This window comes from Stenella coeruleoalba (assembly GCF_951394435.1).
Source record: "Stenella coeruleoalba genome assembly, chromosome: 5".
Taxonomy (NCBI): Eukaryota; Metazoa; Chordata; class Mammalia; order Artiodactyla; family Delphinidae; genus Stenella; species Stenella coeruleoalba.
Window position 1 is genome coordinate 57,453,285 of NC_137150.1, and position 17,987 is coordinate 57,471,271.

Below are 17,987 nucleotides of genomic sequence, written 5' to 3' on the forward strand. Positions count from 1 at the left end.
ATGGTGTGCACACTGAATGCACTATCACATAGTGAAAAATACTTCATAAATGTATCTTGATACACACTTTCAATTACATAATTAAGCACCAAAATCCCATAATTGCTATAGGTTTGCAGAGAATACAGAAAATTATATTTGCTTTCTTTTTGTATTTTTCATTATTGTTTGAATTTTTCGCAATAAATTTATAATTTTTACAAAAGCAATACTATTTTTTGGAGTTATTTATTTATTTTCTTTCTTTTTCATTGATGTATAGTTGATGTACAATATTAAAAACAATACTTTTTTGAAAGAAAAATAGAAGTATGGTCATCATTTGTATAATTATAGAAAGTCAGTGTTTCCCAGATTCATGGTAATTTCTACTCTCACTTGATTAATATGCATCCTTTGGCCAGCTGATCTCACTTTGTCACTCCTTCTCCTTGATCAGCTCATTCTTCAGGAGGAAGCAGGTTTAGGAGAAAAGGACAATATGTAGTGATGCTCACCCGTGTGACCCGGTAACTCTCGGCTCACTCTCACATTTCCCTCTCTGGTTTTCAAGTTATATATAGAGCAGATGTTGTCCAGTCCTCCACAAGCAACATAATTACCAGAGGGAGCATAAGCACAGGTCATCACCCAGGAGGACCTCAAAGGAATAGCATGCATCTATAGGACAAATACAACACAAAAACTAAGTCAAGAGTACAAAAACAGTCATTAATTTTTCAAACCTATTTACAATGAAGCAAATATTACTGCAATTTAAATGTACTTAAAAAATAGGCCAAGTAAAACAAAAATGAAATGGTTTGAGAAAGTGAACAATAAAAAATAAAATACTAGGGCTTCCCTGGTGGTGCAGTGGTTGAGAGTCCGCCTGCAGATGCAGGGGACACGGGTTCGTGCCCCGGTCCGGGAAGATCCCACATGCCGCGGAGCGACTGGGCCCGTGAGCCATGGCCGCTGAGCCTGCGCGTCCGGAGCCTGTGCTCCGCAGCGGGAGAGGCCACAACAGAGAGAGGCCCGCGTACCGCAAAAATAAATAAATAAAATAAAATACTAATGCACACTGAAATGCCTGTTATATCTTCTGTATTATTATCAAATCATTTGGATTTAAGTGCTCTTTTCAGAAAGTATTCTTTTAAGAATAACAAGGACGTAGGACATTTCAACACTAACAGAGCCATTTGAAATATTAAGTGTAAATGTTAAAGAACTTAACAAAATTTTTTGTTTTTGTGTTGGTGCTCAAAAGATGAATTTCCTCTAACATAACACTGAATAATACAAGTACTGGAGTTGAACAGAGTGGTTCTTCCACAAAGAACTATGACCTTCTAATAACACATATTCTGGGCTCGAATTCAAACAATGGTAATAGTTTGCACTGATCTACTCATACAACTGTATGATGCCTTATTACCCAACACCAAGCATTTGCAGGTCAGGTAGCAAAGTTTAATGTGAATGGGAACATAAAGGCTAAGTGGCCCATACACAGAATCAACACATCGTGGGATTACTATGCTCTCACTTAACCTAAAAGAATATTTTTCTGTTTTAGGAAAATATAGTTGAAAGTCACACTCAATTCTGATTGATACAGAAAAACTATTATATTACAAATGTGTCTTAGCTAGCTTTAAATTCTCAACCAGGCTGAAGTTACTGTTTATTTCACAAAATAGTACTTCTAAATCTTTACTAGAAACAGTGGTATAAGTGCACACAGAATCTAGAAGTATTTGACTTGTGAGCATTTTCCTGGAGCTTCTTCATGACCACTCAACACCTCTATGTCAGGGGTTCCTTCCAGTGGACATATTAAGAGGACCCACTGGCTTTTACCACCAAGGGATCTAAACAAGTTGTAATTTGCCTCCAATCTACTGTATCTTCTGAGCAGTCCAGAAACACAAATCAATGCCTAGTGTGAAAACATTCTAGCTTATCCACAACTAAAAATAAAAATTGCAGGGTCGCTGTCACATTAGGAAATGGGACCTTTTAAAAAAATCATTTATATGTAAAACTGATGCACACTGTCTTCTAATATTCAAGTATGAAATATGGGACTCAAATAAGACACACTGAACTATATTCCTGTAGTTGTCCTTGGGAATAAAAAGAAAAGGTTAAATATTAAAAGCAAACACTAGGTCTAAAGAAAGGATCTGAGTTAAAATTAACGGAGTAAATTTATCCTGGAAAGAAATTAAAGCTTGAAGTAATAGAATAAAGGAAAGAATTGGTGGACATCAAACCAAATAAAAGGTTATGTAAGAGGATGATTAAGAAACTCTACCTTATTTGTTGTATAGCTATCCCAAATAATTAATTTTCCATCTTGGGAAGCACTGACTAGTAGCCTAGAGGAACAAACACAAAAATAATGTGACATTTAGAGGAAAAAAGTAGTTTAAATTATGCATTGCATTAATGTAGAACAGTTCAGAAAAGACAAAAATAATTTTTCGAATTAAAAACTTGATACCAGAAAATATTCTCACAAGGTAAAAAAAAATCTATTCTGCATGCCAAAAAATTTCAACATTAAATATTTTTAGACATTTTACTAGAAATGTCTCTGGTTATAACAACTTTTTCATGGTAACAACATTCTAGTTCTTATTCAAGATTCTGGTAGCTATTAGCTGACTGGTTTAGTATGTACTGACTTAAATATAATGACAGTAGAGTACATATAAGCCTAAGAACCACATTTCATTCAATCTAAAAATATCAATAGAGAGCCTGTGAATGCAAGGCAGTGTTATGGGTACAAAACAGGCTATACCGCCTACCCTGGGGCCCTCCATCATCTGGTGGGGATAAGACATTTAATAAAATAAATTAGGTAAATGAAAATAGTCAGAGGAGTGGTATAAAATAAAGGCCATAGGAAAACAAATGAGGGACAAATAAGTGCTAACTGGGTTACTCAAGTAGTCTTGCAAAAGAAAACAAGTCTTGAAAAAATGGAATTTCGAAAGCTAAAGATAGAGAAGTCTGTGTTCTATGAGGAGGGTATGTTCCATGGCAAGAAGTGGAAAAATACAACAGGTATTTCAGGAATTGTGAATTTCCCAGTTACACAGAGTTTGTAAGAAATGGGAATAACAGTTTAGAAAAGGGGACTGGGCTTAAACTACAGAAAGCTCTGTTTGCCAGGCTAAATATGAACTCTTGACTAAGTTACCTGCCACTGAATTTTTTGTTTTGTTTTGGAATTTTATTTTTCACTATGGTATAAAATTCAAAAACTACAAAAGGATAGATATACAGTGAAAAGAATCACCTTCCTGTCCCCATCACCCTTCACTGTAGGTAAATAACATCAGGTTCTTATGCAGCAATTACTGTAAGTTTTATGAAAGGGAAGATCTAACCACAGGGTATGGGATGGAACCTGAAGTTCTTCAAAAATCAGTTGGCATCATCAGCATTGAGTTGAGAAGGACATTAAGTTACAAGTTGATAATCAGAATGGGTAGAAAGACAATGTGAGATAGGTTCTGTTGACACTTTGGGTTCTCTATTAAGATTAATAGTCTTGAGAAAACTATAAGAAAGTAAGAACCATTAACATTGTTTCAAGTGATTGTATTTTACACATTTGCTATCTCAATGGGCAGATTACTTCTTAAACTTCTTCAAGAAAAAGAATAAAACATTTGGCCTAGCTTTATGTCAGTTGCCAGTTATATAATTTTATTTATTCCCTCCTAAGAGGCACAAGTTCTATATTACTGTATTCAAGTATCTTATTTACATCAAGATGTGCCAGGCATTAGCAACAGGTAGCAACATTTTTAGGTTCTCCTGGAAGAAGAGAAAAAGTATGCAACTTCTATTAAAAAATAATTTTTTAGTTAAGACTTTTTCCCAATTAGATGAACCAAATCAAAGGAACAAGTCAACCACTATGGAAGCAGTGCCAGACACTCTGGAAAAAGCACAGGCCACACTGTGACCCTATGAACAAAGTAAATCATCAAGACCAACCATCCAACTGCACTCCAGATGGCGGCTGTGTGTGTGTGTGTGTACACACACTTGTATGATGGGGTTAGGGGAATAAAAGATGTATTCAAAAATGTCATTGTTTTATGTAATTCCATCCTTTGTGAATTTAGGTAATAAATAATTACGGCAAGATCTGGTAACTTGTACATAGCAATATTCAACAAGTATTTCCTTATTAACTGAAATTTCAATGTTAATACACAATAAAACTGCCTTGGCATGTTAAAAAAAAAAGTATAATACCCCACTGCAAAGAAAAGAAATCCTAAACGCTTTGCCTAAATCATTTGATAAAGGATATTTCTGAGAGGTAAATCTGTTTTCCATATTAAAGGTTTCTAAACTTTTAAAGTATCAATGAATACTTTTATTAAAAGCAAAGCGTTCACATTAGATGCATTTTCTGCAAATACTTCATAGATATAGGTTGTTTCTAAAAAGAAAATGCAAATGATGACTCAACAAAAATAATTCTGCACACAGTCTGAAAATGGCAGGTACAAACCTCGAATCATATCCCCAGTGCATAGCATAGATTTTAGCTAGGTGACCCCTCAGTGTACGTCTTGTTCGCATTTGTATTCGACCCACGGAATCCATATTTGACGTGATCTACAGGAAGTGACGAGAATGTCATTCTTTACCTTAGACATAGCTCAGAAAATAAAGTAGAAACAATTAATAGGCAAAAAAGCAGACATAAAACAAATTTATAGCTATTGAAGGTATTTTAATAATTCCTAGAGTCATTATAGGATTAATATGTTGTTCAAGAAAAAGTATATTTGCACACCTTCCAGCGAGAACATCTTCTGTAGACTATTTAGTAAAAAGAACAGACATACCTTCCAACCTTATTAAAAATCAGCTACAAATAAAAATCTAATAGATGATCAAATAGTAAAACATTTCTAATTTTAACTATCTAAAGAAAGCCAATTTTATATTTAAACAACACATAAAATATCTCCTTAATAAAAATGATCAATAATAATTAAACTAATGAAACCTTCCTAATAGTTTATATGAGAAAAAAAGATCTTAACCAGGGCATATCAAAAGAATCAGAAGCTACCTAAAAAGAAACATATACTATATGAACGTACATATTTTTATTGTATTTTTTCGGACTTCCATTTTAACAGGTATGCTTTAAAAAGCACTTCTACCAGCATCTGACAAATTACAAAGTGTTTTTAAATAGAGATCTCATATTCCTTTCAATTAAACACTAATAAAGAGAATCTGAACATCATTTGCATCAGTATCAAGCAGTTTCATGTGAATTAATAAAATGAATTGAGGAAAAATAAAAATTTTACCTGAACAAGCGTGGCATCATTACATGCTTTTCTAGCATCCTGAAGTAAAGAAAGATAATTATACATTTAGATATGGAAATCCCTAGATATGATTTAAAATAATACTTTCATTGGAAATATAGATTTGAAATATACTTCTTACTGTACCACACAATCTTTATTTTTAAAAGGTTTAATGAGATGAAATTCACATAACATAAAATTAACCATTTTAATCATTTTTAAGGTGTGTAGTTGGGTTGGTTAGCATATTTACAATGCTGTGCAACCATCCCCATTACCTAATTCCAGAACGTTTCCATCACTCCAAAAAAGAATCCCTATACCTTCCAATTCCCTCTTCCCCCATCCCCAGGTGATCACTAATTTACTTTCCAATGGATCGCTCATTCTGGACATTGCATACAAACGGAATCATACAATATATGACCTTTTTTGTGTCTGGCTTCTTTCACTTAGTGTAATGTTTTCAAGGTTCATTCAGTTGTAGCATGTGTCAGTATTTCATTTCTTTTTATGGCTGAGTAATATTCCACGGTATAAAAATATGACATTTGGTTTACCCATTAGTTAATATGATGGACATTTATGCTGTTTCTACTTTTTGGTTTTATGATTAATGATGCTTTGAACATACCTTTTCAATTATCCTGGGTATATACCTAAAAGTGGAATTGGTGGGTGATACGGCAACTATGTTTAACATTTTAAGAAACTGTCAAATGGTTTTTCACAGTAGCTGCTCCACTTTACATATCCACAAGGAATGTATGAGGGTTCTAATTTCTTCATGTCCTCACCAACACTGTTCTTGTCTTTTTATTCTTCTTCTTCTTAAAAAAAAATTATTACAGCCATCTTAGTGCATGTCAAATGGCATCTTAGTGTGGTTTTGATTTGCATTTCCCTAATGATTAGTGATGCTAAGCATCTTTTCATGTGGAGTGTCTTCACATGCGCTTATTAGCCATTTGGATATCTTCTTTGGAGAAATGTCTATCAACTTCTTTGCTCATTTTTAAATTGGGTTATGTGTTTATTGTTGAGTTATAGGAGTTCTTTATATATTCTGGATACTAGACCCTTATCAGATTATGATTTGCAAATATTTTCTCCCATTCTGTAGGTTGAGTTCTCACTTTCTTGATAGTTTCCTCTGACACACAAGTTTTTATAGTTTTGATGAAGACCAATTTGTATATTTATCTATTTTTTTCTTTCTTGCTTGTGCTTTAGTGTCATATTAAACTGTTGCCTAATTCAAGGTCACAAAGATTAACAACTAGGTTTACTTCTAAAAATTCTACACTTTCAGCTGTTACATTTAGGTGCCATTTTGAGTTAATTTTTATATATGGTATGAGGTATGAGTCCAAACTCATTCTTTTACATGTGGATATCTAGCTGTCCCAGCAATATTTGTTGAAAAGACTATTCTTTCCCTATTGAATTGTCTTGTTACCCTTGCTAAAAAATCAATTGGCCATAGATATATGGCTTTATATATAGACACACAATTCTATTCTATTGCACAAATATACTTTTGGTTTATGGTTAAAAGATTTTTAATTGCATCCCCCCAATAAACTGAACTAGACTGATTTAATAAGCCCATTGTATTCAGAGTTATATTTGTTAATAAGCATCACCAAAATGCAAGAGTTCTGAGTTCCCTTCTATTTGTTCTGGCAACTAGAAATTGAGGTGATGGGAAGAGTATTTACAGTATAACCCAAGTCATTTCAGAAATATTTTAAAAAATACATAGTACTTGAAAACTTGACAGCTACATGTAAAAGAATGAAATTAGAACACTCTCTAATACCATATACAAAAATAAACTCAAAATGGATTGCAGACCTAAATGTAAGACCAGAAACCATAAAACTCCTAGATGAAAACATAGGCAGAACACCACCAAACCAGCTTTACAACAAATGTTAAAGGAACATCTCTAGACAGAAAAGAAAAGGCCACAACTAGAAACAAGAGAATTACAAAAAGGAATGCTCACCAGTAAAGGCAAACATAGAGTAAAGGTAGAAAATCATCCCCAAACAAATATGATATCAAAACCAGCAATCATGAGGAGAATGCAAATGCAGGATAATTGAAATATATTTGAAATTAAAAGACCAGCAAGTCAAAACAATCTTGTATATATATAGACTGCTATATCAAAACCTCATGATAACCGCAAAGTGAAAATCTACAATAGATACACACACAAAAAAGAAAAAGCAATCCAAACACAAGACTAAAGATAGTCATCAAATCACAGGAGAACAAAAGGGGAAGAAAACAGACCTACCAAAACAAATCCTAAACAACTAACAAAACGGCAATAAGAACATATCGATAATTACCTTAAATGTAAATGGATTAAATGCTCCAACCAAAAGACACAGACTGGCTGAATGGATGCAAAAACAAGACCTGTACATATGCTGTCTACAAGAGACCCACTTCAGATCTAGGGACACATACAGCCTGAAAGCGAGGGGATGTAAAAAAGGTATTCCATGCAAACAGAAATCAAAAGAAAGCTGGAGTACCAATATTCATATCAAACAAAGTAGACTTTATTTTTTTAAATCAAAGTAGAGTTGATTTACAATGTTGTGCCAATCTCTGCTGTACAGCCAAGTTGACTCAGTTTTACACATATATACTTTTTTTTAAATATTCTTTTCCATTTTGGTTTATCCCAGGAGATTGGATATAGTTCCCTGTGCTATACAATAGGACCTTGTTGGTTACCCACTCTAAATGTAATAGTTTGCACCTACCAACTCCAAATTCCCAGTCCATCCCTCTCCCTCCCCCCTCCCCCTTGGCAACCACAAGTCTGATCTCTGTGTCACAAGTCTGATCTCTATCTTTGCAAATCTGGTTCTGTTTCACAGATAGGTTCATTTGTGCCATATTTTAGATTCCACATATAAGTGATATCATATGGTATGTCTTTCTCTTTCTGACTTACTTTGCCTGTGTGCCACAACTAGAGAGTCCACGCACTGCAACTACTGAGCCCATGCGCTCTGGAGCCTGTGTGCCACAACTGGAGAGAAGGCTGCACGCTGCAACGAAGAGCCTGTGGACCACAACAAAAGATCCCACATGCCGCAACTAAGACCCTGCAGTGGAAGGGCAGAGTCTTAACCACTGGACAACCAGGGAAGTCCTCCTTATATATTTTTTTCTTCTCTGATTGCCATGGCTAGGACTTCCAAAACCATGTTGAATAAAAGTGGTGAGAGTGGACATTCTTGTTCCTGATGTTAGAGGAAATGCTTTCAGCTCTCCACCATTAAGTATGATGTTTGCTGTGGGTTTGTCATATATGGTCTTTATTATGTTGGTAGGTTCCCTCTATGCCCACCTTCTGGAGAGTTTTTTATCATAAATGGGTGTTGAATTGCGTCAAAAGCTTCTTCTTGCATCTACTGAGATGATCATATGGTGTTTATTCTTCAATTTCTTAATGTGGTGTATCACACTGATTGATTTGCAGATATTGAAAAATTCTTGCATCCTTGGAATAAATCCCACTTGATCATGGTGTATGATCCTTTTAATGTATATTGGATCTGGCTTGCTAGTATTTTGTTGAGGATTTTTGCATTTATGTTCATCAGTGATACTGACCTGTAATTTTCTTTTTTGTGTGGTATCTTTGTCTGGTTTTGGTATCAGGGTGATGGTGGCCACATAGAATGAGATTGGGAGTGTTCCTTCCTCTGAAATTTTTTGGAATAGTTTCAGAAGGATAAGTGTTAACTCTTCTCTAAATGTTTGATAGAATTCGCCTGTGAAGCCATCTGGTCCTGGACTTTTGTTTGTTGGAGGCTTTTTAATCACAGTTTCAATTTCAGTACTTGTGATTCTGCTGTTCATATTTTCTATTTCTTCCTGGTTCAGTCTTGGAAGGTTGTACCTTTCTAAAAATTCGTCCATTTCTTCTAAGTTGTCCAGCTTATTGTCATATAGTTGCTTGTAGTAGTGTCTTAGGATCCTTTGTATTTCTGTGGTGTCCATTGTAACTTCTCCTTTTTCATTTCTAATTTTATTGATTTGAGCCCTCTCCCTTTTTTCTTGATGACTCTGGCTAAAGCTTTATCAATTTTGTTTATGTTTTCAAAGAAGCAGCTTTTAGTTGAGACAAATATTGTATGATATCACTTAGATGTGGAATCTAAAGAATAAAACAAACTAGTGAATACAACAAAAAAGAAAAAGACTTACAGATATAGAGAGCAAACTACTGGTTACCAGTGGGGAGAGGGAAGAGGGAGGGGCAAGATAGGCTTAGGAAATTAAGAGGTATAAACTACTATGTATAAAATAAATAAGCTACAAGGACATATTGCACAACACAGGGAATATAGCCAATATTTTATAATATAACCTTTAAAATAAGGAATATTTTAAAGGAATATAACCTTTAAAAATTATGAATCACTATGTTGTACATCTGAAACTTATATAATATTGCACAACTATACCTCAATTAAAATTTTTTAATTAAAAAATAACACTTCTTTAAAATACTTTGCAAATATACTGTATACAGGTGTTATTAGAAATAAAATACTTTTTTTTTTTTTTTTGCGGTACACGGGCCTCTCACTGTTGCGGCCTCTCCCATTGTGGAGCACAGGCTCCGGACGTGCAGGCCCAGCGGCCATGGCTCACGGGCCCAGCCACTCAGCGGCATGTGGGATCTTCCTGGACTGGGGCACGAACCCGTGTCCCCTGCATCGTCAGGCGGACTCTCAACCACTGAGCCACCAGGGAAGCCCAGAAATAAAATACTTTTGATCTAACATGATAAAAAGATACGGTAGGTCAGGAAAATAATTTTTTATATAATGAGTTATATTTTTATATTAAAAGCAAATTCCCTACATGTAAGCAGGTGTTTTTGCCTAAGTATTATAGGGTAGTCTTTCAAAAAGACCTTAAATTTTTACACAAACTGAAGAGAATTATTAAACAGAAGATAGTGAAACAAAATAAGTAACGGCAAACAAAGAACATGTTTAATAAGCAACAAAATGTTTTAAATCAAGTTTATCAGTTAATAATAAATTTAGAGGATTCATATACATGGGAAGCACAATTAATTCTTCCTACTAGATTTGTTCCAATTTTTTCCCCCAAAGGTTAGGGTAGTGTTGTCTTCAACTTTGTTCTTCCCCAGTGTGCTGTGCACGCTTCTGTGCAGAGAGGCACACACGATTTGTTGAATTACTGTCCCCAAAGGACAACCTGTTCCATTCAGCCAGGGGATGCCTGCCACCGTCTGCAACAAAGACTGGATAAGTATGCAATCTTTTTGGCAGCCTTTTCAACCTATTTATAAGCACTTAGAATATTTCTATGTAAGGGTGTTCATAAGTAGTTACACAAACATATGATTTGATTCTCTCATTCTCAGATTGTGGGTTTAGAAACCTCATTTGGCAAGGAATAATTTAGCCCACTTTCCTACAATGAAAAGAATTTCCAGAAACAACAGTGACAGCCTGAGCCATGTCCAAAAATGCTGGAGTAGAAGACAATTCTAAAAAGAGCTCTCTGATTTTAAGCTTTATGAAAATGAACTATCACTGTTTAGATCATCTTTCTTAATTCAGTCATTCAATAAAAAAATCTGTTGCACACTGTGTCAGGTACTATGCTAGGCACCATGGATAGAGCAGTAGACAAACCAGAAATCCCTGCCCTCATAGAGCTTACCTTAATATTAACAACACAATTAAAACACTGCAAGTTAAAATTACTGAACTTATGAACACTTTTATCCATTATAAAACAGAATATTAAGAGAATCATTCCCAATTAACAGCTGAATTCCTTATTGCCCACCTTAAAAAATAAAGCTCTGATATTAATATCTTTCTGCAAAATAAAAGTGGTGTTTCTCACTCCAAATCAAACAAGTAACAATTACAAAAGACAATCTACATTTTCTCTATTTCTGTTTTTTTAACTTAAAATGAATTATAATCAATGCTACTCCAATATAAAATAAAATAAACTTTTTAAATGAATCATGTATTGCACCAAATAGCATACATTTCTATTATGTCATGTGTTTATACCATAGTTAAATATATAGTTAAAATATATTTCTGGAATTAAGGGGGAAAAAGAGGAAAGAAGGAAGAAATGGTCTTTAAATATAGCATGACATGATTAAACTGATAAGAAAAGTACATGGTATTTTACATACACATGGTTACTTGAAATCACGGAAGATGATTCAGTGAGCAACTATGCCCATGACATTCTGCTTGGATGCTGGTGAGATACAAAGATAATTAAAACACAGAATTTCCCAGCCAAGCACAGGTAGTAAAGACAAATGTGCACAAGGAACGATAATATCAGGTGGGCTGTAATCAGCCTTGTAACACAAATCCAAAGGGCTGTACAAGTAAGGAACTGCCACTTACTGGCATTGATCTAAATCCTTTACATGTCATTTTGTTTACTCCTCTCCGCAAACCTATATAGTGGGCAGAGACATTAAGCATCAAAAAAAGCTGTAAACACGTCCTGGCCACAAAATAATTAAAAGATGGAATCCATGTCCTTTCCACCAGGCAACGCTGCCTTCCAACAAAAGAATAAGAAATCCAAGTGCAGGACTCTGGTGAGGTTTTTTAGAGGAAGACTAGGATTCAATGAATACAAGTCCCAGGAACAAAATTAGAGCAGAGGTAGTATAATTCCAGGCAAAGGAAACCATTTGATAAAAGGCAACAAAGTGGAAAAGAGCAATGCATGTTCAGGGAATGACCACCAGATTCATAATGCTATAGCACAGGCTACAGAGCCAGATCTTAGCAGACATGATGGGGAGGCAGGGCCACAGGGGTACCTATGGCACGGGCTCTGGAACCAAAATACACCTGGCTTGAGTCCTGATTTACCACTTCATAGTTATGTTACCTTCGCCAGTTACTTAATCTCACTGAGGCTCAGTCTCCTCAGCTACGAAGTAACATCATCTACCTCATAGGGTTGCTACAAGCATTAAATGAGATCAGCACATGACCAAGTGACTGGCCAGTCACTCCAGACAAGACCACCACAAGAAATGAAAATTGTAGGCCAATATCCCTGACGAACATAGATTCAAAAATCCTCAAGGAAATATTAACAAACAGAATTCAACAACACATCAAAAGGATCATACACCATGATCAAGTGGGATTTATTCAAGGGATGCAAGTATGGTTCAACACCCACAAGTCAATCAATGTGATACACCACATTAACAAAATGAAGGATAAATATCATAAAATCACCTCAACAGATGCATAAGAAGCTTTTGACAAAATTCAATATCCAATATCCATTTATGATAAAAATTCTCAACAAAGTGGATATAGAGGGAATGTACCTCAACATGATAAAGGCCATATATGACATATATAAGATACTCAATGGTGAAAAGCTGAAAGTTTTCCCTCTAAGATCAGGAGCAAGGCAAGGATGCCCATGCTTGCCACTTGGATTCAGCATAGCATTGGAAGTCCTAGCCAGAGTGATTAGGCAAAGAAAAGAAATAAAATCAATAAAGGGCATCCAAATTTGATAGGAAGAAGTAAAACTATTGCTACTTGCAGATGACATGATATTATATACAAAAAAACACTAAAGACTCCATCAAAACTGAGAATAAATGAATTTGGTAAAGTTGCAGGATACAAAATAAATATACAGAAATCAACTGCATTTCTATACACTAATAAAGAACTATCACAAAGAGAAATTAAGAAAACAATTCCATTTACAATTGCATCAAAAAGGATAAATTACCTAGAAATAAATTTAACCAAGAAGGTGAAAGACCTGTACACTGAAAACTAAGACGCTGATGAAAGAAATTGAAGATGACACAAATAAATGAAAAGATATTCTGTGCTTACAGACTGGAAGAGTACTGTTAAAATGTCCCGACTACCCAAAACAATCTACAGGTTCGATGCAATCTCTATCAAAATCCCAATAACATTTTCCACAGAAATAGAACAAACAATCCTAAAATTTGTATAAAACCAGAAAAGACCTCAAATAGCCAAATCAAGCTTGAGAAAGAAGAACAAAGTTGGAGGCATCACATGCCCTGATTTCAAGCTATATTACAAAGCTATAGTAATTAAGACAGTATGATATTGGCACAAAAACAGATACATAGATCAACGGAACAGAACAGATAGCAGAAAAATACATCCACACATATATGATCAATTAATTTACAACAAAGGAGCCAAGAATACAAAATGGGGAAAAGACAGTCTCTTCAATAAGTGGTGCTGGGAAAACTGGACAGCTACGTGCAAAAGAATGAAACTGGACCACTATCTTACATAATACACAAAAATTAACTCAAAATGGATCAAAGACATGAATGCAAGATCTGAAATCATAAAACTCCTGGAAGAAAACATATGCAGTAAGCTCCCTGACATCAGTCTTCGTGATGATTTTTTGGATTTGACCACAAAAGCAAAGATAACAAAAGCAAAAATAAAACAAGTGGGACTACATTAAACTAAAAAGCTTCTGACAGCAAAGAAAACCATCAATAAAATGAAAAGGCAACCTACTGAATGGGAGAAATATTTGTAAATCGTATATCTGATAAGGGATTAATATCCACAACATATAAAGAACTCATAGAGCTCAACAGAAAAATAAAACAAATAATCTGATTTTTAAAATGGGCAGAAGGGGACTTCCCTGGTGGCGCAGTGGTTAAGAATCCGCCTGCCAATGCAGGGGACACGGGTTTGAGCCCTGGTCCGGGAAGATCCCACATGCCACGGAGCAACTAAGCCCGTGTGCCACAACTACTGAGCCTGTGCTCTAGAGCCCATGAGCCACAACTACTGCAGCCCGCATGCCTAGAGCCTGTGCTCCGCAACAAAGAGAAGCCACTGCAGTGAGAGGCCCACACACCACAACAGAGCAGCCCCCACTTGCCACAACTAGAGAAAGTCTGCACACAGCAATGAAGACCCAATGTAGCCAAAAAATAAAATAATAAAAATAAATAAAATGGGCAGAGGGTCTGACTGGCATTTTTCCAAAGGAGACATACAGATGGCCAACAGGTACATGAAAATGTGTTCAACATCACTAATCATCAAGGAAATGCAAATAAAAACCACAATGAGATAGCAACTCACATCTGTCAGAATGGCCATCATCAAAACGAGAAGAAATAGCAAGTGTTGATGAGGGTGTGGAGAAAAGGGAACACTGAGCACTGATGGTGGGACTGCAAATTGGTGCAGCCATTATGGAAAACAGTATGTAGGTTCCTCAAAAATTAAAAAAAGAACCACCATATGATCCAACAGTTCCACTTCTGGGTATTTATCTAAAGAAAACAAAAACCCTAACTCAAAAAGATATATGCACCCCCATGTTCACTGCAGCATTATTTACAATAATCAAGATATGGAAATAACCTAAGTATCTGTTGACAGATGAAAGGATAAGAAAATGTGAGATACATACACACACACACACACACACACACACACACACACACACACACACATACATACACACAATGGAATATTATTCAGCCATAAAAAAAGACTACCTTGCCATTTGTGGTGACAACATGGATGGACCTTGAGGGCATTACAATAAGAGAAATATGTCAGACAGAGAAAGACAAATACCACATAGTCTCACTTATATGTGCAAGTTAAAAAAAGACAAAAAACAAAAATCCAAGCTTACAGATACAGAGAAAAGATTTTAAAAAATGAGACGGCCATGTGACCAATGTGCTTGGCCAATCAGTCATTCCTGCTCAGCATCTGGAGCAAGGGACACAAAGTAGAGATGGTGGAGAATCCATTCTGGTGGTGGTAGCAACATCTTAACTCAGAGATTAGCCTATGAAGCCTTCTCTAATCATCCCAGAAAAAATAAATCCCTCCTTTGTTTTGACAGGTTTGTTCAGACACCTAAGGTATCCACTCAGAGTTCTCATTCACAACTAAATCATTAACTTCCTTGAATTCCTGGTGATTAGAATGATTATGATTTTAATCCGCTCAGAACCAACATTTTTCTGCTGAGTGTTCTTCCCCCATCCCTTGTTTTTCCTGCTCCTTTCATCTCTTTCCTGTAATATCTTTGCATAGATCCTATGATTGTTCCTTTTTTCTTATTCTTCACTTTTAAATTAGATAAGTAATTCTGAAATCGCTATTGCCAAAGATTCATACTGGACAGATCACAGCAGTGTTCCAAGTTACTAATAACTTGGATTCTCCATGCTTCGTTATGAAGTTTTTCATTTATATTTGTAAGTTGTTTAGCTCTTACTTTTTCCCTGTGAAAAGAAGTAGGCAGCAGCAGGCTACACACAATTCGGTCTCTCCTCTACCTTCTCACCAAGAGGCTTCCTAAAAGACAGCATGTCTATATCCTTTCATGTTTATCTCTGCCCTCCTTGATATTTCTCAGTCCAGGGAAGCATCTGTTTTCACTGTTCCAAAAGAAAGGAACGATGTTGTCCCTGAGGGAATATGAGATTGACAGCTGCAGAAACCCTCTCTCAGAGCCTTTCCACACCCTAACATTTGACAACTTTTCCCCACTCTATTAGGTTTTGAAGTTCTAAGTGTCTTTAATTTTGTTAAGGATGAAGCTTGTATTTGCTCCTTATGCTCTTTACTGTTTTGAGTTGATTTCCAAGAGTAAAGATGGCAGACATCTTCATTACGCCACTAATCATTTTTAATGTTTTTCTGCAATCTAATGGTTTAGAGATTAATTTTCTAATAGATTACAGTATGTGATATTATGATATTGTGTAACATTATGATATTACATTATGCCTCAACATACCAAAAATCAAACTATGATTCCAGGTGTGTGAGTAGAAGAGAAGTATTATCATGTCAGCAGAGATTACATGTGCACTATTAACTTCTTAGGGACACAGGGGCCGTTGGTCCACATAGGTATTTGTTAGGAATGATTTTTGGAGAGTTCTTTAGAGGCATGATAAAAATAAATTGACCATTTCTCACCTTATAAATTATTTAATATACGTAGACTGATAAACTAATGCACAAATTTTGTTCATCGCTGGTATTACATAAAAATGTTAAAATTTCAAAATGAAAAAGTTTGCTCTTACCTGGATCTGATTCCGCAGCTGCTCGGCTTCCTGCCTCAACTGTTCCAGCTCACTCATCCTTGAATTTGTTTACCTCAGAAACTAACAAATGAAAGTCACTATTCAAAAAGAAAGAGAGACAAACTGACTCAGTTCTCCATTTACATATTAATCTGTTTTTTAAATATTGACATGTAACTTCCTTTTGGTCCCTCTGAAACTCAAGTGAGATAATTATTACTGGAACTTAAAACTGCTCAGTAAATATAGATCTAGATTATTTGCTAAAGGATTTTATGGAGGAATGGGATCAGAGGAAGGAAGAGACAGCTTGAGTTGCAGTATTCAAGACTTAATTATAGAGAATCAGTACTAGAATGGAGTCCAGGGAGAAATACTTTACAACAGTTTCAAGGGCACCAGTAGACATCCACACTTGGATGCCTAACAGACACCTCAACTTATTTCAAAATTGAACCCCACACCACCCTTAAGTCTTCCCCATCTCTGCAAATGGCAATTGCATCCTTCCAATTGTTTAAGCCAAAAACCTGGGAGTCATCCTTAACGGCTCTGTTCTGTTTCTTTCATACCCTACATCGAATCCATCAGCAAATCATGTCAGGCATTCCTTCAAAAAATATCCAGGATTTGACCAACTCTGATTACCTCCACTTTGACTACCTTGGTCCAAGACACCATCATCCACCTGGTCTCCTTTCTACTGCCCTTGCCCACTCTCCAGTCTATTCTAAATATAGTAACCAGAGATGCTTTGAAAACACAAGTCACTCTTCTGCTTTAAATCCTACAATGGCTTTTCACTCCACTCAGAGCAAAATCTAACTCTTTATCTTGACCCACAGAGCCCCCTACACAGTCTCTTACACACACCCCCTCTGACCTCATCTCTCTCCTCCCCCTCCCCCTCTCTGCTCCAGCCACTCGAAAGCTTTCTTGATGTTCCTTGAACACACTAAGCAGGCTCCAGCTTCGGTCTTTGCACTTGCTCTTACCTCTGCCCGGAACCCTCTTGCTTGCCCCGATATCTTCACTGCTTCCACCCTTACCTCGGTTCAAATGTTACCTTCTCAGAGCAACCTTCACTGATAGCACATATGTACCCAACTAGGCCCCTTACCCCGTCTTATTTTTCACTGTAATACTCAATGCCATCGAACACGTATTTGCTTATTTGTTGTGTGCTTCCTCCTAGTAGAGTGTAAGCTCCTTAAGGCAGGGACTTTGCTCACTTTACTCTGCTACACCTCTAGCACCTGAGACACTTCATGCTCCAGTAAATTAACCAACCTGAAAATAATCTAAGAACTAAAGGAAAATTCATTCCAAGCATTTAGCATGAATCCCAGAAGTAAAAGGCAAGGATGTTATGACCTCAGGAAGAAAACAGAGACTGGAAACTGGCAGTATTCTTTCTCTACCTGTCCTGCTTTTCTCTTCACACCTGCTTTGTTTTT

The 17,987-nt window shown here is 35.9% G+C and overlaps 1 protein-coding gene across 2 annotated transcripts in view; it reads right to left on the reverse strand.

The window, feature by feature from the left end:
* The window catches only part of GNB4 (G protein subunit beta 4), a 60,128-nt gene that overhangs the window by 14,377 nt on the left and 27,764 nt on the right, over positions 1-17,987 (reverse strand). The window contains exons 2-6 of one of the 2 annotated variants that reach the window (XM_079921296.1): positions 16,531-16,628; positions 5,346-5,384; positions 4,529-4,635; positions 2,303-2,366; positions 498-660 (exon numbers count right to left, since the gene is read on the reverse strand). In XM_079921296.1, coding sequence (XP_079777422.1) covers positions 498-660; positions 2,303-2,366; positions 4,529-4,635; positions 5,346-5,384; positions 16,531-16,587 — 430 coding nt within the window. In that variant the 5' untranslated portion in view covers positions 16,588-16,628. The remainder of the gene's footprint in view (positions 1-497; positions 661-2,302; positions 2,367-4,528; positions 4,636-5,345; positions 5,385-16,530; positions 16,629-17,987) is intronic. The other variant, XM_079921297.1, reaches the window with a different exon arrangement.